Below are 22,183 nucleotides of genomic sequence, written 5' to 3' on the forward strand. Positions count from 1 at the left end.
TATTCATGAAAACATGTTTATGTTCAGTAAAAACCCCAAATGGCATTTGATATTTAACAAAAACCTGTTCAAGACCAAACACACATGCTAAAATTAGCTTACTTGTTAGCACTGTTAGCTGCAATGCTCCACAGTCGTTTTTGCTGCCCTCAATCGTCACAACCAGTCAAGAAGTTTTACAGACGTGGAAAACCCCCTGACCCAAACCCAGTACTGTGCAGTCATTCAAAAAGTTGTCAGCACAGTCATTTGTGGTCTTAGTAAAAGCAAAAGGAGCGCAAAAAACTCAAAAGGCCTCAATAATGCCTGCGTTCTTTTAGGCTAAAGCTAACGCTAACCTCTCAGATTACCACTTAGCGATAGCAGTAGACACCAAATTTCTGGTGGCGCGGAGGGAAGCCAAAACTGCGCACCCCCGGTTCCGCCGGCCCGCAGTTAGCGCGGGGTTTGGTGATGGGGTAGCGGACGCTACCGTCCGCTAGCCAGCCTGCGTCGCAGCGATCCAATCCCGTTAGCCTCCAAGCGGCGTACAGCTGGCCCACTTTGGCAATGTGAGCTGAGTTGGCCAAACACGCCTGCTGCGCTTCCGTGAAGTTTAGCTTGGTCGGACTCGCTGGGAAGAAGACGGTCCCTGTGGAAAGAAGACTACACGCTTCAACATTTCACCCACAGGCAGGCTCACATATATATATATATATATATATATATATATATATATATATATATATATATATATATATAAATTTGGTTAAGTATTGTTTTAAACCATGTATAAATTTGGTTAAGTATTGTTTTAAATCATGATCCAGACCTTTGATGGAAGCTGAAAAGCAGAAGGCGTCAAAGCGGTGGAGGAGGCGATGCCGTTGACCGTAGCTGCGCAGACCCGGCGCCAAATCCGAGCCCCCGCACCCGTCGCGGGGCGCGGTGATGGGGTACTGCACGGTCCCGTCGGCCAACCAGCCGGCGTTGCACCAGTCCAGGCCCTCGTCCCACGCCGTGAAGAGCTGCTCGAACGTAGCCAGGGTGGCGTCCTGGTCCTGGCACGACTGCTGGGCCCCCAGGAAGTTAAAGCGGTAGCGTCCTTTGTTGGAATAGTACGGAAACACCACACCTGCAACCAAGAGGAGAAATGACTCAGTTGTAAAAGCGGGGGCGATTTGGATGCCTCCACCCTTGCCCTTCGCCCCCACCCAGCCCGTCCGTCTCGATTCTGTGAGGAGCTGGTCAATCCGATCCGCTCACCTCTCAGCTCCAGTTCCACGGTGGCGCTCTCGTCCTCCAACCCGTCGATCACTTCGCAGCGGTATCGGCCCGTGTCGTTGAGACGCAGCTCGTTGATGACCAGCGACATGTCGCCCGGCGCGGATCGGCGCAGGCGGACCCGACCGCGGAATCCACCGTAGCTGCGGTGGCGGTTGCCCATGGCGACCATCACCTGGGTTTCCATGGCGAAGGTCGACGCCGCCGAGGGGTAAGAGGGCTCGGCGACGGCGTTGGCGGGCAACCACGACCACTTGACCCGCGTCCGCCGCGGCTCGCTCAGTTCGGGTTCGTAGTGGAAGTGGCAGGGAAGGGTGACGCTGCTGCCCCTAGTGGCCGACACGGACGGCTGCGGGGACTCCACGTACAAACGGACGCCGTTAAAATAGACTGCGGGAAGACGTGACATGCAACACAATTCAAAAATTAAACAAATCAATTGGTTTAAGATGTTGAACAAAATATTGACTCAATTTAAATGTTTTTTTTTTTAAATAGAATGAATGACCTGAATCAACGTTTGAGAATTCCAAAAATAAATCAATGCAAATTGATTGTACTTGCAAATGAAAACAACTGTTTGCACTTATTATACTAGATTTTTTTAATTTGATTTTTTAGGGTTCAAATTGTAAAAAAAAAAACAAAGAAACAATAAACAGACAAGAGGTTCTGCGTAGAAGACATTTTGTAAAGATTTTTTTTAGCTTCTATCTATCTATCTATCGATCTATATATGTAAACTTATCATAATCAATTACTTTGGAACGTAATTACCTAAAAATAATCGATTACTTCAGTGTTTACCTAAAATGATCAATTACTTAAGTATTTAATGACTTGAGTACTTATTTTCCTCAAGTAATTGAATACCTAGTACTGAATTGTGGGACTCTTAGTACTTTAGCGCAGAATTACTTAAAGTACTCATTTAATTTAGTACTTGATTACCTAAATATTTGATTACTTGAGTTTATTAATACCTAGGCACTCTTTTTTTCCAAAGACATGAAAAAAAAAATTGGAGAAATTGTATATAAATAACTAGTCTTGAATTTTTAGACTTGAAAGATGGTGAAAAATGTATTTGGGATTAAATAAATTAAACGTGAATCTCAAAATTATAATATTATAAATAATTGTTGCTGATAAGATGTTAATAGTGTGAAATTGTGATTTACAACATTATCTCAAATCACATATGAAAATCTTTGACACATTCCTAATGAAAAAATGTTGAGCGCTTACTCTCTCCGTTTCCGTTGTTGTTGCTGACGTCATGATAGTAGAAGCCGTTGTTGTAGTTGAAGTGGACGGCGGCGTCGACAGCGGACAGCATCACGAGTCCGCAGGCGGCCAACAGAGGGCGCAAGAGACCACCGAGCATTACTCTAAAAGACATTAAAAAAAAATCCACTAACTAACTACCAACAGGGTGGTCAATCACATGCAAAAATAAGCGACTCTCAAAACGTCAAAACGCGAATTCATAAAATTATGCATAAAACAAAAAAATATTGCCGTTCAAGGCGTCCTCTGCGCTCATCACCAAATCACACCAAAGTTTCTGATAATTAGCGCTTCTACAAGCAAACAAAAAATAAATATTGACAGGTCGATTAAACTCACCGTCTGCGAGAAGAACGTGTAAAGAAATACTGTTGGCCACTCACTCACTCACGGCATGTGTGTGCGCGTCAATATGGATCGAGTGTGTGTGTGTGTGTGTGTGTGTTGACTTGATCGTCTCCTCCTCCTCCTCCTCGTCGCCGTCGCGGTGACGTCATCGCGGCTTGCTCCACACTGTGACCTCAAGTGACACGGTAAAAAAATAAATATATAAAATAAAAAAATACCTCAAGTGACACAGTAGTAGATGACAATTAAGGAAATTAGTCTTCACAATTTACAAACAATTATGTAAAGCTGGAAATTTAGAAATTGACGTTTTCATAAGTGTCAAAACAAACCATCCCAGGTACTTTTATTAGTAGTTTAAGTATAATTTATATAAGTATTCGTCCACAGAAAAATATTAAACATAAAGCGTTTGGTTTTGGCGTTACAGTAGAGATCTGTTCACAAAAATAAATCATTAACTTACAGTAAATATGAATAAATATCTGTCCACAAAAAATAATCAATATAACGTGTCAGAACTGTTCTCAAAAATAAGTAATTATAAATATGTATTTGTCCACAGAAAAGTATTAAACTTTTGGGATCATCGTGGAGATCTGTTCAAAAAAAAAAAAATCCTTAACTTGACAGGTGACGAGAGGTGGAACATAAAAGATTGGGTCCAACCATTCTCTGGCATTTTACAATAATGAGATTGAATAACATACTGAACATAAAGAGTATTGAAGTTATATTTTCCTGAAACAATTAATTCAAGCAAAATTTTTGAAGAATTTTTGCATGTTTGTTTTTTAAACCTCAAGTACCCCCTGAAGTTCCTTCAAGTACCTCCAGGGGCACTAGTACTTCCATTTGAGAACCACTCGAAAAAAAAATAGCTCTTTACCACCACCTTGTGGCACCCAGAGGGTATTAGTTTTTTCGTGGACATGGCTGTCCAAACAGTTCAAAGTCGATTTTCCGCAATACAAGCGAACCAAATCGCTCGGCGGGCTCGCCACCACGTTGGTCAAAGGTCACTTGTGTTTTGCCGAGGTCTCGAGCGGAACGTACGTCGCCGTCGTCAAGCGGCGTTACGGCGGTGGAAAACAAGAGCGAGATTGGACGCGAGGGAGGCTTGCGTGGACAATGTGCTGCAGAGAAAACGCCATCGCGGCTGAGTGAAGCGCAGATGTTGGGCGCCCTCCTGACACCGAGCCCCGAACTCAATCTCGGCCAAAACACCTCGAAAATCTTTCAGCGACCTGCTTCCCTTGCGCATTTTTCACTCGCATGCTGACGGACATTCTACTTTTTTAAAATAACATCATCAAAATGGGGGAAAATGAACGTAAACACCAGGGGTGTCAAACATACAACCCGCGGGCTGGTTTTGGCCCGCAAACTGGTTTAATCCGGCCCGTGATATGATTTTGTAAATGATAAAAAAAGGTTCTTATAGTAGTATACAGGTTCCAGGTTAGTCTAAAATTGAAAGAAAAAAACAAGTGTTGCTGTATACAGGTTACAGGTTAGTCTAAAATGGAAAGAAAAAAACAAGTGTTGCTGTATACAGGTTTCAGGTTAGTCTAAAATTGAAAGAAAAAAACAAGTGTTGCTGTATACAGGTTCCAGGTTAGTCTAAAATTAAAAAAAAAAAATTCAAGTGCATCAGTGTATCTGAAATAACAATGACAATGCAAGATGAGACCCCCCCCCAAACCGGCATCGCCTCGTGGGGTCCCTAACCCACTTTTCGAGAAGCGCTGCGCAACAATAACAAAATAAGACTATAAAAAAAGAATTGTGTTGTGAATTTGAACAGCTTGCAGATTTTTCTTTCAACGTATTCCAAAAACACCTTAGTAAGGAGATTTTGGATGTCATTTGATAGGTCGCCAGCTCGGCATTCCATTTATGGGGGACGGAGGAAAATGTGAAAGTCCGGCTTTTGTTGACAATTCCTCAACAATGGAACGTGTGAGCGCTTCACCGTGAAGCCGGTGTACGTCCCTAAGCCGTTATCTTCCCAGGGCCGCACATGAAAGCTTCCGCCCCGGGCCACAAATACCAGCGCCCCCCCCTCTCCCCAAAACCACCCCCATTGTCAAAGCACGCGGAGGACTATAATTTGGCCCGCGACACTCAAACCCATCCGGCGTGCCGTTTGTTTGTGTTTGTGAGTAGCCCAGACGTCCATTGTGCGTTCCGGACACGCTGTCATTACACAAGTTCTAAAAGGTAGCGCAGCGCGTGTGTACATTAGAGAGGAAGTAAGCGTCAACTTGATTTAACGCTAGGAAAGTCAGATGCGGCGGAAGGCCAATTTCCCGCAGTTTTTGTGAAGTTGGCGCTCCCCCACGCACGCACGTGAAGATGAGCCAGATATAGTAAGCGAGGATTTCAAATGGCCTTCATCGCGTGAGCGTGACGTGAGCAGAAATAGTCCCGTTCCTCTCGGGAATGCGACCGCCATGAAACGGAAGCTGACTTTTCCAGGATGATTTTTCCCCAAGCGGGAAGGTGGAAAGAGAGGAGCTTGATGTTGCAGTCACCTGATTAACTCATTCATTGCCGCGGGCGAATTGGAATCGAAACAGTTGACAAACATTCATTGTTTTAAATGGTCATTATATTATAGGTTTGTTGTTCCACTATTTTTATTTTCTTTTATTACAATTACTCTACCAGATCTAACTAAATTACTCAATATTAATGTATATTTTAATAATGTACTTTTTTATATAATTGTATGTTTATACATACAATTGTTATATTTTGCATATTTTTTATAATTGTGTTAGATTTTATTCATGATTATTTTTATTTTACATTCTTACATTTCTTTGATGTATTTTCTAAAAAAAAATATTATACATGATATTACGTTATTATACTTGATATTTATTGTCATTACATTTTTATATTTATATTGTGATAGTTTGCATTATTTTTAAATTTTATTCATTTAGATTTTATTCATCATTCATTTTACATTTTTATTTGATTGATTGATTTTCTAAAGTGATTATTATATATTATTTTTAATATAATCAAGATACTTTATCATATGTTATATTTATTGTAATTTATTGTTACTTTTTGCATTACATTTTTTATATTTTATTTTAGATTTTTTATTTATTTTTTATTATTAAATGTTATTTATTTTACATTGTTGATTTTATATATTATATATTATATATATATATATATATATATATATTATTTATACATTATTTTTATTATTTTATATTTGCTATCTTGATTTTATTAATAAAGCAATCAATTATCAAAACAACAATTTTTTAAATGACTAAATAACTGAAAATCAAGCCCACAAATAAAATAAACTTCTCTTTCTTTTTACAGGTTTGGTGCTGACACAGAAGTACAGCCAGAATTTTTTTTAGTGGCGTCGCCTCTTTTTTTTATTATTATTTTAATCATACTAAACACAACATTTGTTTTTGTTTGCATTCAAATCAGTTTATTCTTTAAACAGTAATTAACTCACTGACTGCCACAGGCGGATATAAACATCAATGATCCATTTTTACTGAGCTGCAAGTAAATAAATGTATTCGCTGTCATTGATGACGATGTTATTGATTATTATTATTTTCTATTATTATTATTTGACCAGAGTAACTAGTGCTTGTGTTGACATTGAATACCCAACACAATAACATCCTATGGGCCTCAAAAGATCTATCAAAATGCTCTAAAAATGTTCATTCTATAGGGGGGATTATTTGTGGCTGAAAACGCCACACAGACAGCCCAACACACTTCACGCCAACTCTAAATTTGTTCGCTCCCGCTGATTTCTTTCAAGTAGGAGCTATTTAGGGAGAATACAAGACACTCCTCCACATAGCACATTTCTTCATGCATAAGCATACGCTCGAAATAAAACCAAAGCGCCTCCAAATTGAAACGTTCTGGATTAGCGAGGACAAGCGGCAAAGAAAAGGTGCGGACGGCGGTATTCCTAGAAGGCGCGCCGAGCGTTTGGCAATCAATCCGGAGCTGTTTACGAGCGGGCGGGAGAGTCGGGAGTTTTACTCCCGAGGGTCCTCAACAGTGAATCTGCCTTGAGGGCCACTGGATAATGAGTCATTGAAGGTTGTCCAGAGGTTGAAAAGCTGGGAAAAAAAGGGAGCCGTCCCAACCCTCCTCCTCCCGACGCCGCTATCGAGTTTCACGCTTTGGCGTCGACGGAAGCGTACACGCCCGAAAATTTCGAAAGGTGCCGTCTCCTTATCATGTTCTACGCTAGTCTCCACTTGAATAGCGGAAAAGAAATAAAGTAGCTGTTTTACTCCAGCTCACTTTGTCATTTTGTTATCTGCCGTACACTAAAAATGACATCACAGTTGCTCGGGGCAGAGGTCACGACCGAATAAGGTTTTCCGAGTTTGTTCATGTGATGTTTGCAAGCTAAGCCGTGATTGGCTGCGGTATAAGCGCCGATTAACTGTGAGTTCATTTTCTGTTGATAGCGAGCAGCAAAATGGCCGCCCCCTGTGGTGGATTTTGCTGCCTAATTTGTATTCCATGAACACAATGACAGAATGCCATGTTTAGACTAGTGAAGGTGCGTACAATGTCTCGTTCACCCACCTGTTATCGAACAATAGTTAGCTCCGCCCCCAACTAACTGAGGGGTGTTTTTTTCAATTTCCGATGTTCAATAAAAGCATTTTAAAAATAATCCTGACGTCATAAGCCGACACATCATTAAAGCCACTAAGTAAGTTTAACAAGAAATGCAAAAAAAAAAAAAAAGAAAGAAAGTGCTCATTGTGGGCGGAGTTAAATGTTTAGCTCCACCCACAGAGCCTGGCTTGCTCACTTTTACGATGCAATGCTGTTGGTTGGGCAAACTTGAAATTGTTGGGGTCTGCTGAAACATCAGGAGGCATTCTCACTTACATTTTGGTGACCCCCCCCCCCCCCCCCCCCCCCAAAAAAAAACAACTCTCCTATTGGTCTGTCCACATGTTTGTTTTTTTTTTTTACCTTTTACTGGCGTCTTTTATTGGCGTCTTCCGAAAAGATTTTTGTCCAGAGGTTGAAAAGCTGGGAAAAAACGTCAAGAGGCATTTTCACTTCCATTTTGGTGAAGCCCCCCCCCCCTTCAAAAAAAAAACCTCTCCTATTGGTCTGGCCACATGTTTTTTTTTTTTACCTTTTACAACGCAACACTATCGTTTGAAAAAAACAGCCTTTATTGGCGTCTCCCGAAAAGCTTTTTTTTTTTCAAAACTATCCTATTAATCAGTCCACATGTGAGCATTTTTATTTTTTTATGAATTATTGAGCAATTTTAAGTGTTGAAACTTGCCAACTTCTACAATGCAATACTATTGTTTTGCCAAACTTGCCATAGTTGGGGTCCTTTTGAAAAGCGTCGGTTTTTGGAGACCAAGGACTCCGCAAAACATGAATGATGCAAGAAGCTTTTTTTTTTTTATTATTATTATTATTTTCTGATTCTGCCTGGCAGCGACGACAAGCTCATTATATACTTGCTTATGTACACACGAGCTAGGGGGCAATCTTACGCGCGTATTTCCATATGTGAGCTATCGACACTTACTTGAATGACCTTCAAAGCGGCATAATGAGGCCGAGAAGATACCATGAGCAGGACGGCGTGGTGGGAAGGCAGATTAGACGTGCGCGTGGCTCCCTGGGGGCTTGTGGGGGGTTAAATGCTAAACAGGCAAAACGTCCGTCTCGGTGCTTTTCATCTTGCACCTTTTAAATGGAAAACAGCTGCAATCAGTTCAGTGTTTGCCCCCCGCCCCGAAAAAAAAAAAAAAAAAAAAAGCGCCTGGATGGAGTGAGTACATTTCAACATTTATTTATTTATTGTTGTTTGTTTTAACGATACAAAGGCCAAACATGGGACTTTACCGGAATCCGGCGGATCCAGTCCAGTAGTGCAGGGAAGCGCACAAAACACCATAAAAATACATCCATGTCATATTTTCAACAAACTATAGAAAAGCAGAAGAGGGAAAGGTGATATTTACATGAAAGTGTGGTCAGATTGAAAGCATCATTAGTGTGCCACGTTGTTCAGTGTTTGGCGACCTTCCCCCTCATGCATTTTTCACGCCGCATTAATACGCGTCGTTATCGGAACCTGCGTGGCACGATCGCATAATATTGCACGAGCCCATAATTCATAATTTATGGGGGTGGAAAAGATGGCATGTGTCACGTGTGCAGCGGAGGTGGGAGAAAAAAAAAAAAAATGAAGCCCAAAAGGAGCTTAGCTCTAAGGGAGTCTACTGGATTTCTTTGTTTACATCGGCATTGTCCTTGACCACAATGTGTTTTTTTTTTCTCTCTCTTTAATATCCTTCAGAGACTCAGCCTTTTTATTTGCGTCCACTGCAATAAACATTTGTTTTTGGGGCACTGCACCGGTCTCCAAACTATGGCCCGGGGGCCATTTGTGTCCCTTTGTCCATTTTAAGCGGCCCAAAATACAATTTGTTAGTAATATTTGATTTACATACTGCAGAGCGTTTCTATACATGCAAAAAAAAAAATGCATATGAACTATCTACAATTATATTGCCGTAAGACTGTAGTGATTAAAGATCATTAAGTTTTACAGACAATATCACATGAATAATTCCAAAGTTACTGCCTAAAAACACGGTGATTTTATGATAGATTCTCCTGTTCAAGTTGTGAATGTAAAGATGGGATTTGGCTGCTATTCAGTGCAGGGGGCTGATATTTTATGTATCTTGGGTTACTGGGATAAATCTCAAACTATTGATTGATGGAAAGATATTTAGCTGTTTCTCAAAAAAAAAAAAAAAACTGTAAAATGAAGTATAAATATTTGGCAAATAAACTAACTCATTCAGTGCCATGGACGAGAATGCTCGTCTTCTAATATAGTATACAAAAATAAATCATAAAATTCTTGTCCAATATGTGTTTTTTTTTTTAATGGAGAGTCGCTGACACACTTGACTAATGCTTCCCTAACATAAGAAAATAAGCACCGTAGTGATAACTGTGTCCATTGGATGGCAGTGTTTCCACACTTACGACACAGCCGTTACCTACGTCAACTCTAACTGAAGAATGGAAGTCGATCTTTCATATGATACCACCCATATTTATACGGCACCCGATATTCTGTTGACCTTGAAAGATGAGTGAAAATGCTAAACGTGTTTGGATGGGAGGCAGTTCCCTTTGCCGAGACAAAATGGACGCAACAGTGGACACAAAGGAATAGGCCGGCTCTCAGGAGGATTCAAGCAAACACAACTAACAAAAGTGCCATACAAGTGAAAATGGTGAGCACAAGACTATAATTAGTTGATGAAATGTCTCAGTAGCATTTGGATGCAGTTCTGCTAGAATACGCCGCCGGCGTTCTGATCGTCCCGTCAAGACGGGAGTGAAAAAATAACAATAAAAAAAAGTCAAGAGAAGATTACGGCAACCTGGTTAAATTCAACGACTGTCCCGTAAGTGTTGATAATGTTAAGTCAGGCGGCCAACAAAGCTTTTGGCTCACGCCTTAGGCCGCAAAGCAACTCTTTTGTTTGTTGTGCTCAGTTTGGCCACAGACTTGTGTGCCTTTGCGATTTATTGTGTCTGCAGCTTGATAAACCGCAACGATAATCTGCAAACTCCGGCGAAAAAGGAGACGGTTGCGATGAACAAAAGAGTTGCCTGGGAAACCAGTAAAGAGGAGAGCGGGGAGTTTATATACATCACCGGCTGGCGGGAGCTTCTGCAGACGGCGCCCATCCATCCTGCAGTGGGACCTAGGCAGAGGCTGAAGTGGTTCAAATTCAAGGGAGGAGAGACTCCAGCCATGAGGACTCTTCTTCTTTCTAAGCGGTGTTTACTGCCCTCTACAGCCAAGGACGAGGCAGTGCAGGCACAGCGAGGGGGAGAAGGGTGGGGGGTATGAGGAATGTGGAGGTAGAGAAACGAAGGAAACGGCCGCTACTCGTCGCAGCCCAGGAGCTCCACGCGCAGGGTGATGCGCTCGTGCCACTCCCAGGGCAAGATGCGCACGAAGCGGGCGAAGAGCGCCGGCTCAAACAGGTTCTTTTTGTGGACGTTGTTGTCGCTGTTGCCGGGGAAGATCTGAATTGATTGAGAGGTCAAAAAAAGTGAGACGACGGACACTAAGACTAAAGGCACATATTTTACTTCGGGGTATACCGAAGAATGAACAAAAACAGAAACAAGAACAGAAATGAAGTTGTGTCAAATCTGTAAGGGCTTTTGCTTATGCACTTTTAAATCACAATTGTACCTAATCAAAAGCCATGACAGAGAAAAGTGTTGTACACTGCCATCTAGAGGAGATACAATGAATTCCACCTTCCACATCCTGCCTCAGTTATGGTGTTTTGAGAATGTTACTTCGAATAGTGATTTATTTATTGTAGTTAGTGTTCCCAAATTTATCTTGAGGGATACATTCCCAAAAATACCCGCATTAACCGAAATCCGCGAATTAGAGATTGAACATTTTTTTTGCATTTGTTCCCTTTTTTAACTGTTTCTTTTGACCCAGAAATAGAAATGTTATTTATGAATAAATAGGTTTAATAAATTGCTATTTTAGATTGCTCTGAATTAAAGGAAAAGAAACTGCAAGAGAAATAGTGAAGTAATAACCCAGAAACAGCCATTTTATTTATTAATAGTGTGAATAAATTGCTGTTTTTGATTGTTCTAAATTAAAGGAAGATAAACTGTAAGTGAATAAATAGTGAATAACCCAGAGACAGAATTTAACTCCTGTTAGCGTGATATCTGAGTGGTCATACCATGTAGAACTTTGAAATGTTGTCAACATCTGGGTGAAATTTCAGCTCCCTAGCATCTTCTTTCAATGCTTTCCCTTGGCTGTGAAATGCCTTTGATATAAAGATCAAAAGACTAGACAAACTATCTCACAATTTTGTCCACTTCATCTTACATCAAAGATTTGAAAGAAGACACTAGGGAGCTGAAATTTCACCCAGATGGCGACAACAAATCAAAGTTCAACATAGTACGGCCACTTAACAACCACACTCCCAGAAGTTTGCAATTCCTTGGCTAAAATACTGTAGATAAAATGTGGAAGTATTTGTCCAAAGTATGGACACAATAGTGCAAAAGTGTTTATAGAGACCAGCGAAAATTCTTATTTTGGCTTCCAAAGTGTAGCATAGTGAACTAGAAGACATGGCAACTTGGGTCAAACCTTGTCATTGTTTGTAGTCTCGTCCTTCACGATGGTCCAGGTCTGCCCGTCGTCGCTGTGAGCCACTTTGAAGGCCGAGACAAACTGGACGTTGCCAAAATCTTTGGCTCCCTGTGTGATGATTCCCGTGAGCTTTTTGGGAGACTTCAGGTCCACCTTGAACGTTAAAAAAAAAAAAATCCATTTAAAATATACAGGTGGAGAAAACACAAGAATGTAATCAGGGCTGCACATGTATGGCCAAAATAATAATCCCCATTATTTTATTATGATTATTCATCATGTTATTCATCAACATGTCTATTTATTGTCTATATGCCCTCTGGTGGTAGGATGGAAAAGTGCTTAATTTGACCTATAATAAAAAAAAAAAAAGTGCTTGACTTTTAAAAAGTTAATGTGGCCGAGGATCATCTTAATTAATCATGGTAGCCAATATCGTGATTGCGATTAAAATTCCATTAATTGTCCAGCCCTAAATCAAGTTGAAAAGTGAACATCTTTTTTAAACTTTTTTTTCACTTCCAGTGTTAACTCATTCAATGCCAGGGAGGTATTTTCACGTTTAAGACTTCAGGCATTAAATACCAGATACTTAAGTCTTGAATTGAAACTTAAGCCCATTAAGAACATTAATTTCCAGGTACTTAAATACTAAATCCAGACTGAATGTCCTGACTCCTTAAAAAAAAAACGTGAAAATACGCCGCTGGCATTGAATGAGTTACGAATGGAAATTTGCTCCTACCTGCAACCACTCCGATCGGCTGTTGGTGGCGGCGGTCCAGGCGTTGGTCTTGCCCTGTTTGTCCAGCCGCGCGTAGTGCGGGTACCACGTAAACGGCTCAATGCCCCAGGTGCGGAACATGCTGGAAGCCGTGATCTGCTGGTCCGACACCAGTCGGGACTTCATGCCCATGGGCTCTGAGCAACCTGAAGTGTTTGAGGACACTGAAATTGAGGCCCAGATGGAGAGGGGAATGACAGAAAGAGAGAGGGGATGGGGGAGAAAAAAAAATACAGGATGATAGACAGGGGAAGCAGGCCAGCGGGTGATGTTAAGCAGCGGCAAACGGATGACGGCGATGCAGAGAATGAGATGAGCAGATGTGAATTCTACGGCGTGCAATTACATGGTGAATCATCAAGTCGCTACGGGCAAGCTTGGAGAACGATCACGGCATCTCAAACGCAGTCTTTTAGCACTACAGAACCGTCACTGCCTGAGTTCAGTTGTGTTTAACTTTGTAATTTAAAAACATCGCATTCAGAAGGAAATGTTTGTTAAACATTTAGCGTGACAACTTTTGTGCTATACATTTTAACCGAATCAATAAATGACAGTCAAATAAAATAAAACACACTAAATAAAAATATAATTACAATAAAATAGTAATAATCAATTCATTAATTTAATAAAACATAATGCATAAAATGGTAAATTAATACATCATCTAATCATTCATTAAAATATTAAAATAAAATAAAAAATGAATAGACACTGCTCTCAAATTTTTCGGTGAAGGATATTCATTAGCGCTTTCAGCCAGATAGAAGCATGAGGACTCAATTTTTGAGTATTCACCGATACCTTGTACCAATACTACCAGCACTTATGATAAACAAATCTAACAAAAACAAAAAAAATCCCCAAAATTAAAGATTATCTGAAAGAAAGATCTACATACATATTCAACTATAGCATTTCCCTAAAATTTCACAGAAGTAATGGCAATTTTTAAAAATAATACGTAATTTGCAATATGTAATATGGCGGGTGGCACTCCTCTGGAGGCGGCCATTTTGTTATAGCTGACAATGGTAAATGCAGCACCTCCTGCTGTTCGTAATGAAAAACGGTCTAAATCTTACACACACACTTTTTAAGGACATGTGACGTCATTTTCAGTCAACAGGAAGTGAAAAAAAAATGTAAAACATAATTTTGTTATCGAATTAACTGTAGACAAAGTATTTTTTTTAAACTGCATAAAATAAGTTGAGTATCCCAGGAAATATACGGATGGAATACGCCTTAGCGTGGGATTTGGGTGTTTTTATGAGAAAACCTGATTCTTGGTATTCCTCCGATAAAATCTTTAGTTGCTCCTTTGAGATGCTTTCCCTTTTTCCCCACTTGCACAAAATCAAGCCATCATGCGCTAGTCATAGCATTCGTGTCGGAAGTAAAGGACACACACGCACATGCTAGTTAAAACTTGAAAGGTCCAGCTGGGAAATGAGGAATGTGAGGTCCACACAAGCAGAGTTAATGAACACTAAAAAAAAAAAAAAAAAACACTTCAAAGACGCAAGCGGGATGCTGAAAGAAATGTGTTCGCCATCAAAACTCGCACTATTGATGTTGCGAGATCATGTGGTTTTGATTCGTGGAACTCCTGATTACAAAGTGACGTCATCTTCTGGGATAGTCGCTTCTCGTCCAAGCAAAGATAGGAAAAGATCCCGATCAAATCGGTTGACGGTTTGTGCGCTTATTTACCGTTGAGTTCGCAGCCCACGAGCTCCAGGCGCAGGGTGCAGGCCTTGCGGCACACCACAGGGATCAGGCGGATGTACTGAGCAATGATCGGCGGGTCAAACACGTTGGTCTTGGTGCTGTCATTGTCGACGTTGGCAGTAAATATCTGCGGACAGAAGGACCAATTGAAAAAATGCGCCCTCTGGTGGTTATGTTGTGACAGTAAGACATTGCTTCTATAGGAAGACATTGCTTCTCACTATGAACTACTTGACTATAAAAAATTGCATCGTAAACCTAAAACTGTATATTTTTTAAACAAAAGAAAAAAAGCAATTTAAATCTATTTTCAATAACTGTTTACTAACTAGTGAATGTTTGGATGAATGGAAGAAAAATGGATATTTTTGGGATTGAATGTGTAAAATAGGTGCTGACAAAAAATAATATTATTATCTATAAAAGTTGTATAATTAAACCCGAAACCGTATCCTTTTTAACATTAACAAAAGGAAAGAAAATCAATACAAATCATCTTTCAACAACTGTTAACTCATTTTTTACAGCGTTTATACAGGTTACAGGTTAGTCTAAAACAGAAAAAATAACCAAGTGCATCAAAGTGCTTGAAATAATAAATAAATGATGCCAATCCTTATTTTTCTGCAATTACTACCTTAGCATTACTTGCATAGAAATATTACTTTCACTATAAAATCTTATAATGAACCCATTCGCTGCCATTGGCGATGATAGATGTCAAATTTAATTTTTCTCTTTCAAGTGTGACCACTATGCATCCTCTTACTTGGTCCTTCCTCTGGTCCTCAGTCCTGTACATGGTGTAGGTCTTGCCGTCCAGGCTGGAGGCCACTTTGAAGGCCTTGACGAACTCTGCGGTTCCAACGCGACTGGCGCCCTGCGTCACGATGCCGCTCAGGCGCATCTTCCTCTGCAGATTCACCTGAAGTCGTGCAATTTTGTCAGCCATTTTGTTTCCAAACCCCCTCATGATTTTTTTTTTTTTTTTCAACCAAGTACCCTCTAACCAGTGCAAAACGTTTTTGTTTGGACGAGGGGAAAAAAGACTTAAAACAGAATGCTGAGCGAACATTATCTTGTCAAACTTTGTTACTTCATTTGCATAAATCTCTTTTAAACAACAAAAAGATTTGTCGAAGAATGAAATTGACTAGCATACTTAATAGATGATTATTTTGATGAACGCACAATATATTTTCCAGAAAAAAAATATACTATTCAATTTTTTTCTAAAAAGGATTTCCGCACAAATGCTACATTTTAAATTATATTTTAAAATCTCACGTACCCCCCGAGTACCTCTATGTACCCCCATTTTAACGACCACCTATTCAGCCATTTACAGCAGTAAAAAGTTAATACTTTATCTATAATTGAAAAAAATACCTTTTAAAACAAATTTTGCCACTTGTCGTCAACTGAAAATGACATCACATGTAGTAACGACCAATCGCAGCCCAGCTTGTGAATGTCATCTGACCAACAGGTAAACGTACACAAAAAAGACCTTAGTTCTTTAGTTATATCATCAATTTATTATTATAAATGATAAAAGTTCATTATAAAAGGTTTGTGAGAGCATATTATGCCTGCTAACAAAACTGATAAAAATTCCAACAATTAGAAATAAAGTTTGCCCTCTGAAATTTCACTTCCTCATAAAACTTCGACAATAACAATAATATATTTCAAAAAACTAAATATGTATACAACTATATAGGAATAACTAATATTCCTCCTAAAAATGCCACTGCAACTAAAGCTTTGGTAACATTAATGAATAAAAAGGAATGATAATGATACAATATATGATAAATGAAAATACATTAAAAAATTAATTTACTTTAGCCATCAAATTACAGAGAAAAGGTTTTACGACTGAAAAGCCTTAAAGAAGACAAGAGTCAGCCAAACCAGTTTTCTTATCTAAGATCACTTGAAGAAGTCTGACCTGCAGCCAGGGATTCTTGTCGTGGGGGGCGGGGCTCCAGGCGTTCACCAGACCTTTGATGTTGAGGCGCGCCAGCTCGGGGCCCCATCGCTGCAGGCCCAGGAAGGTGTAACGGACGGAAGAGGCGGAGATCTGCGTCTCGGCCACGCCTCCGCCCTCCATGCCCAGCAGGGAAATGCAACCTGTGGCGCAAATTTACTTTCATATGAGTTGACATTTCCTCCTTTGTCCCAATGAGCGTCAAAGATCCATTTTTAGCGGGCTGACACAATCGGTGACTAAACGGTGCCTAGCAGAAGTATTAAAGGAATTACATTTGTATGATAGTTTAAACTTTCTTAAAAATAACACATTGAAAAGTTACAATGTGCAAAAATATTATGATTTTAAGACTTTGAAGCTTGAAATGTGGCAAAGGCAAAAAACTGTCAAAGTCAAACTGGGCCCTGAGTTAATTGATAATTCTTTTTTTTTCTCGTGTATGGTATTTTTAAAGCCCTCTGCTTGCTATGACTGAAAATGACATCACATGTGCAGGTGACAACCAATCACGGCTTTCCTGTTTTCTGGGTTTGCTCATGTGACAAGGTGAGCTGTGATTGGTCGTTACCTGATCCCTAAGTACATGTGATCATTTTCAGTTGACAGCAAGTTAAAACTTAGATAATTAATAAAGTACTTCCAAAATTGAGTACTTAACCAAATTAACTCATTCAAGCCCAAAGACCAAATTTTCCATTTTAATTAATGTATTCATTTTATTTTATTTTATTTTTTTAAGAAGCCAAACAGGCAATTGCAGGTACAGTACTTCTTCTTTTTTGGGGGGGGGGGTTGACAAGGGCCTAAAAATGGCTGGTATTAAATAAATTAAGAGTTAAAGTACTCAATTACCAGATGTAACAAAGTACAAAAGCAATCAATTACTAAAACAACCATTTACTTTAGTACTTCAACAACTAATTGAAAGCTTTAGTCATTAAATAATCATTTACTTTAGCACTTCTTATCTAAAATATCCGATTTCTTTCGTAAATACTTGAGGCAATTCAGTAGTTGAGAACTTTATTACCTACAATATTTGATGATTTCAATACTTAATTCATTTAGTAGCAGTTATTTGTCAACCCTGGTTTAACCAAACACTTTAAAAAAAGAAAAATGTAAATAAGTACCGGGAAAAACCCCCAAACATGTTTCTTTGGGATGGGATGAGTAAGAACCCCAGGAAATATGTCAATGCATCCCTGGGGAATGTACAAACTTACGCAGCTGACAGTGTTTTCCCACATATGGGGATGGACAGTGGCATTTGAAATCCCCTTCCAGGTCCCTGCAGCTGCCTCCGTTCAGGCACGGTTGCCTGGCGCAGTCGTTCACGTCTGCGGAGGAAAACACAAATACGTCAGCGTCAAACCACTGGACGACGGCGGACCATTAGCAACTTATGAGGAGGTTAGTTGATGCCATGCTGACTAGACTGCGGCTGCGCTAAAGAAGATTAAGCAGGAGGTTGTTTTAAATATTAGGAACATGATAGAGGGTTGAAAACTCTTTCTACTTGGAAAAAGTGTCTCTTGAGGGAATTATGCGGTTTTGTGATTCATATCCAGCACACGCCCTGTGGGGGAAAACAAACCTGCAGACACAGCATTGCATTTTTATTGTTCATGAGTCAAATAAGGGGAATGTGCCAGCAATTCATGTCTGCACCTTCTTTCACCACTGGGTGGCGCCAAAATGACAGTGTGGCTTCAAACGTGCACGTCGACGAACTTCAAATTTGAATGCCCATAAATTAGTCTTGCATTTGTCACGCAAAAACAAATCTCTACCACGCACATAGCTATTTTTAGAAAAAAAAAAAGCATAAACAAGCAACGCATTCAGCATAATTAATCATTATGAAAACAGTGGAACCAAGCAGATTACATGAATTTATGTTAAAATTAAATTTATACACAAAATTTAAACCATGGCTGATGCCAGGGGGGGTGCGGATGACCCCAGGGAAAATGCTTTTCGTAGTGTAATTACGATAAAATAAACATTTTCGTCATTTTTTTTTTTTTTTTTAGTATCAGGCAGTTTGGCGCGTTTTTTTCTCTCTCAGTTTTACAGTTTTAGACTAAGCTGTAACCTGTATAAGGGCAAGCTGATGCCAGGGCGAGTGCGGATGACCCTGGAGAAAAGGCTTTATTTTTGTTGTGTGAAGTGTAATTGCAATAAAATAAACATTTTCATCATTTTTTATTTTTTAGGTATCAGGCAGTTTGGTGCAATTTTTTTTTTTTTCAATTTTAGACTAAGCTGTAGCCCATACTGTATAAACACTATAATTAACAGTTATTGTTAAGTTGATTTATATTGCTTTTTTCTTTTGTGAATGCGTATAAACGCTGTAATTTACTGTTGTTGAAAGTTGCTATATATTGCTTCTTTCTTTTGTTAGTGTTAAAAAGTATACAGATTTAGGTATACGATTTTTACAGATAATAATCTTATTTATAGTCAGCGCGTCAAGTGGGGAGGGGCGCGAAAAGTTTTCTCTTTCCTAGGGGGGCTTGGCAAAATATAATTGAGAAGCATTGGGTTAAGCACAGTATACAGATCTATTTTTTGAACAAGCTATGAATAAATATACATTAAAACTGAGTTTAAATCAGTATACAATCTTGTTGCCCAGACATTTTGCACACAATTGAAAAACGGATCTCACTAAATCTTACACGCTGTAAGTTATTTATTTTAAATCCTAAATTACGGGGTACATATTTCACAAAAAACTACCACAGGAATACTCTTAATAGTCTTGATTATAATCAGTCGGAATTATAAATGTTCATGTTGAGATGCTGGTGGTTTTAGGATTTGTTTGACAAAAAAAAAAAACACATTTTCCATAGAAGAAAAAAAAAAACAAAGGGAAATTGTGGTAAGCCAAAAATGCCTCTCTAATAAACTGATTACAAATCAGGAGGTACAAGAAAGACAAATCTAAGACTAAGGGCTTTCAAAATGGATTTAGTCATACCTAATCCACTACAAAGTCAATATTATCTTCAATATTCATCCGAGCATAAAAAAAAAAAAAAAACTGCACGGGTTGAAGCTTGCACTTACGCCCCTATATCTTGCTCATGTTCTGCTTTTCCATACCGCCAGCCCTAACAACCGTATAGAACCACCCACCTCCTGGTTCTTCCTCCCACTAACAACAGAAACGAAAAATTATACGTCTCCAATCAAAATGCCCACTGTTGCTATGGGAAAACCAGCCAAGGGGGTGATGGGAGCTCGAGGCAATATGGGAAGCTCAAACCCAACCGCGCTTATTGAATTCAATCTTAAAACGCTTTCCAGATGTCAACTGCATAGCCTTCATCAAATCTGTGGAGCTCTGGCAAGTTCGAAAAGAAGTTGGAGACGTGCAAATAGGAGCGAGTGGACGCCGTAATGGCCACCTTGACTGCCCCCGTTTTACTTGTGATTGCCGTAAAAGCTTTTTTTTTTTTTTTTTCGCATTTGGCAGCGCATCAGACACGCTGCCACGAACGGCGGTGTGACATTGTCGAGAGGGCAGACTTAATTCGCCGTTCCGCCTCCACGTGAGATTTCTTCCGCCCGGCAACAGAGGCGCCGCTGACGCGCTGAGCGCCAAGCGTCGTTTGCTACTTTCTGTTGGCTAGGAGTCCGAGATATTAATAGCATTCTTTGGCTTTTATTATTGTATTTTTCCCTCCATTGGTTATACTTGAAAATGTGGCTGTTTTTCCACCTTTTTGTTTTCAGCTGTGCCCCAAATTCAGACGTGATGAATTGATAGTAAATCTTATCAGTACCCCCCCCATTTTACTATCAAGATGACGTCAACGAGATGGCGTACAACAAGGCCGTTGTGTCGGGAGGATAGGCTTGTTTCCGGATTTTTTTTTTTTACACGTTGTTGTGGCAAAATATAAGAGATTTTCAGATGTGGCATTTTTGCGGGATCTCTGTGTAAAGGATGCAGCATGCATGTGTGCAAGCAAGCAAAAAAGTTCATCTAGCTCGTCAAGACTCGTGAGGCAAGGCAACACACACGCACGACTCACATTCTTCGTATCAGATTCATTTTTCTGTTACCTGTTCTTGAGCTTAAATCTGCTCCATAGACACCTACAAGGATAATAAGGCAAACGTGATCAAATACAAGTAGCATTTGGCGCCACATGTGCACTGTTATTCCGCAGGCTGTCAAGCAAGCAAATTGAGGCCATCTGCCTCCGTGTGTGTCCGTAAGAAATTCTAACGCCATGGTGACCCCCATGTGAAGCTCCTGGAAGAGTGGCAGCTGCGTGAATGGTGTCGACGCGCATTTCAGCTGTTGCTTTCCAGGTGGGCAAGAATTTATATGACTGTGATTGACAGTGCAAAAAAAAAAAAAAAACTCATTCAATCCTAAAAACGTATTTTTACGTCTTTTCAATCCAGACATTCAACACCCAATCCGCTGTGTGTATGGCGGCGTTGACTGCGTCATCCGTGGACCGGTTCTGACGATGTGCAAACAGTAGAGGAACCAAGGTGTCCGCATGCACTAATCCGCCTCATCACCAGTCACTTTACCGCACGCACACATGCACTTTACAAATCCTGCACAGTGCAGGAAAGCTGCTAGATACATAATATTTTGCACGACATGATATTTTGCATTCGTGCTCATACGTATATGGTTTCTTACACTCCATCTAGCCCATAATATGCTCAGAATATAAGTCTATTTATTTATTAGTAGTTTGTTATTACTGCCCTTATTGCTCTGTTACTGTTTTTTTTTCTTTTTTGTTTTATTGCCTACTTTGCGGAATATAGTCTGCTCGGGGAAGTGAACAGAATAAGAATTTCATTGTGTAGTATTACTATGCATGTGACAATAAAATTCTTCCTTATAATGAGAAAAGATAATCAAATGTTTGAAAATGGCAAATAGTGGGGCACGCAAACTCACCGTTTTGACAATGGACACCCTCAAATCCCGGCTGACACTTGCAGACGTACTCGCTGAAGACGTCGCCGCGGCGGGAGTGGCCCGTCGCTGCGCAGATGCCGTCGTTCTTGCACGGGTTGGGCGAACAAGGACCTTGTGGACCAGAAAGTTACGTCCGTACGAACGTCCGTAATGGCTTTGTCAACAAACTGGAACCGCTCATTTGAAAGCTAACAGCGTATCGTGTCAAAAGTTTACGAAGCGGAAAGCAGAAAGTTGATGATGTCTTTCCATTGGAGGAGTTTGAAAAATTCCAAAATTGTAAAGAATCATTTAAAAACAGCATACTCAAGCCTAAATATTATTTTGTCATGAGACACGCGTGACCAATAATAACAATGAAATAATGAGCATAATGAATTATGTATAAAAGAAATGGGAATTATTCATCCCCAAGCTAACCTTTATCTCATTCACTGCCATTGACGGCTATAGACGTCAAAGATTTTTACTCAGCTAGCAGTGAATGAGTTCAATATTCGGTTACTATATGATGCTGGTTTACATCCAAGAAGAAAAATGCAATACTTGCGGCAAATA

The 22,183-nt window shown here is 39.9% G+C and overlaps 2 protein-coding genes across 5 annotated transcripts in view; both read right to left on the minus strand.

The window, feature by feature from the left end:
* Positions 1-8,948, minus strand: hapln3 (hyaluronan and proteoglycan link protein 3). Its single transcript, XM_088416854.1, has 8 exons — positions 8,809-8,948; positions 8,489-8,649; positions 7,909-7,968; positions 2,893-3,073; positions 2,512-2,654; positions 1,246-1,653; positions 812-1,114; positions 1-631 (listed from the first exon to the last, which is right to left on the minus strand). Exons 5-8 carry the CDS (start codon positions 2,648-2,650, stop codon positions 354-356), a joined length of 1,128 nt encoding a protein of 375 aa, XP_088272980.1. The 5' UTR covers positions 2,651-2,654; positions 2,893-3,073; positions 7,909-7,968; positions 8,489-8,649; positions 8,809-8,948; the 3' UTR covers positions 1-353.
* mfge8b (milk fat globule EGF and factor V/VIII domain containing b) overlaps positions 8,740-22,183 on the minus strand; it is a 22,516-nt gene continuing 9,072 nt past the window's right edge. The window contains exons 3-11 of one of the 4 annotated variants that reach the window (XM_088416851.1): positions 21,605-21,736; positions 20,740-20,772; positions 17,883-17,996; positions 16,615-16,796; positions 15,430-15,585; positions 14,643-14,787; positions 12,888-13,072; positions 12,140-12,295; positions 8,740-11,025 (exon numbers count right to left, since the gene is read on the minus strand). In XM_088416851.1, coding sequence (XP_088272977.1) covers positions 10,882-11,025; positions 12,140-12,295; positions 12,888-13,072; positions 14,643-14,787; positions 15,430-15,585; positions 16,615-16,796; positions 17,883-17,996; positions 20,740-20,772; positions 21,605-21,736 — 1,247 coding nt within the window. In that variant the 3' untranslated portion in view covers positions 8,740-10,881. Of the gene's footprint in view, positions 11,026-12,139; positions 12,296-12,887; positions 13,091-14,642; positions 14,788-15,429; positions 15,586-16,614; positions 16,797-17,882; positions 17,997-20,739; positions 20,773-21,604; positions 21,737-22,183 lie in introns of all 4 variants that reach the window. The other 3 variants (XM_088416850.1, XM_088416853.1, XM_088416852.1) reach the window with 3 other exon arrangements.

This window comes from Hippichthys cyanospilos, chromosome 6 (assembly GCF_059441005.1).
Source record: "Hippichthys cyanospilos isolate Australia breed blue-spotted pipefish chromosome 6, RoL_Hcya_1.0, whole genome shotgun sequence".
In the NCBI taxonomy this organism is placed as follows: domain Eukaryota; kingdom Metazoa; phylum Chordata; class Actinopteri; order Syngnathiformes; family Syngnathidae; genus Hippichthys; species Hippichthys cyanospilos.

Coding starts and splice junctions, on each gene's coding strand:
- hapln3 (XM_088416854.1), bottom strand. CDS start 2,650: ATGCTCGGTGGTCTCTTGCGCCCTCTGTTGGCCGCCTGCGGACTCGTG. Junction 1,654..2,511: donor CAACAACGGAAACGGAGAGA/GTAAGCGCTCAA, acceptor GTCTTCCCGCAG/TCTATTTTAACGGCGTCCGT. Junction 632..811: donor CTTTTCAGCTTCCATCAAAG/GTCTGGATCATG, acceptor TTCTTTCCACAG/GGACCGTCTTCTTCCCAGCG.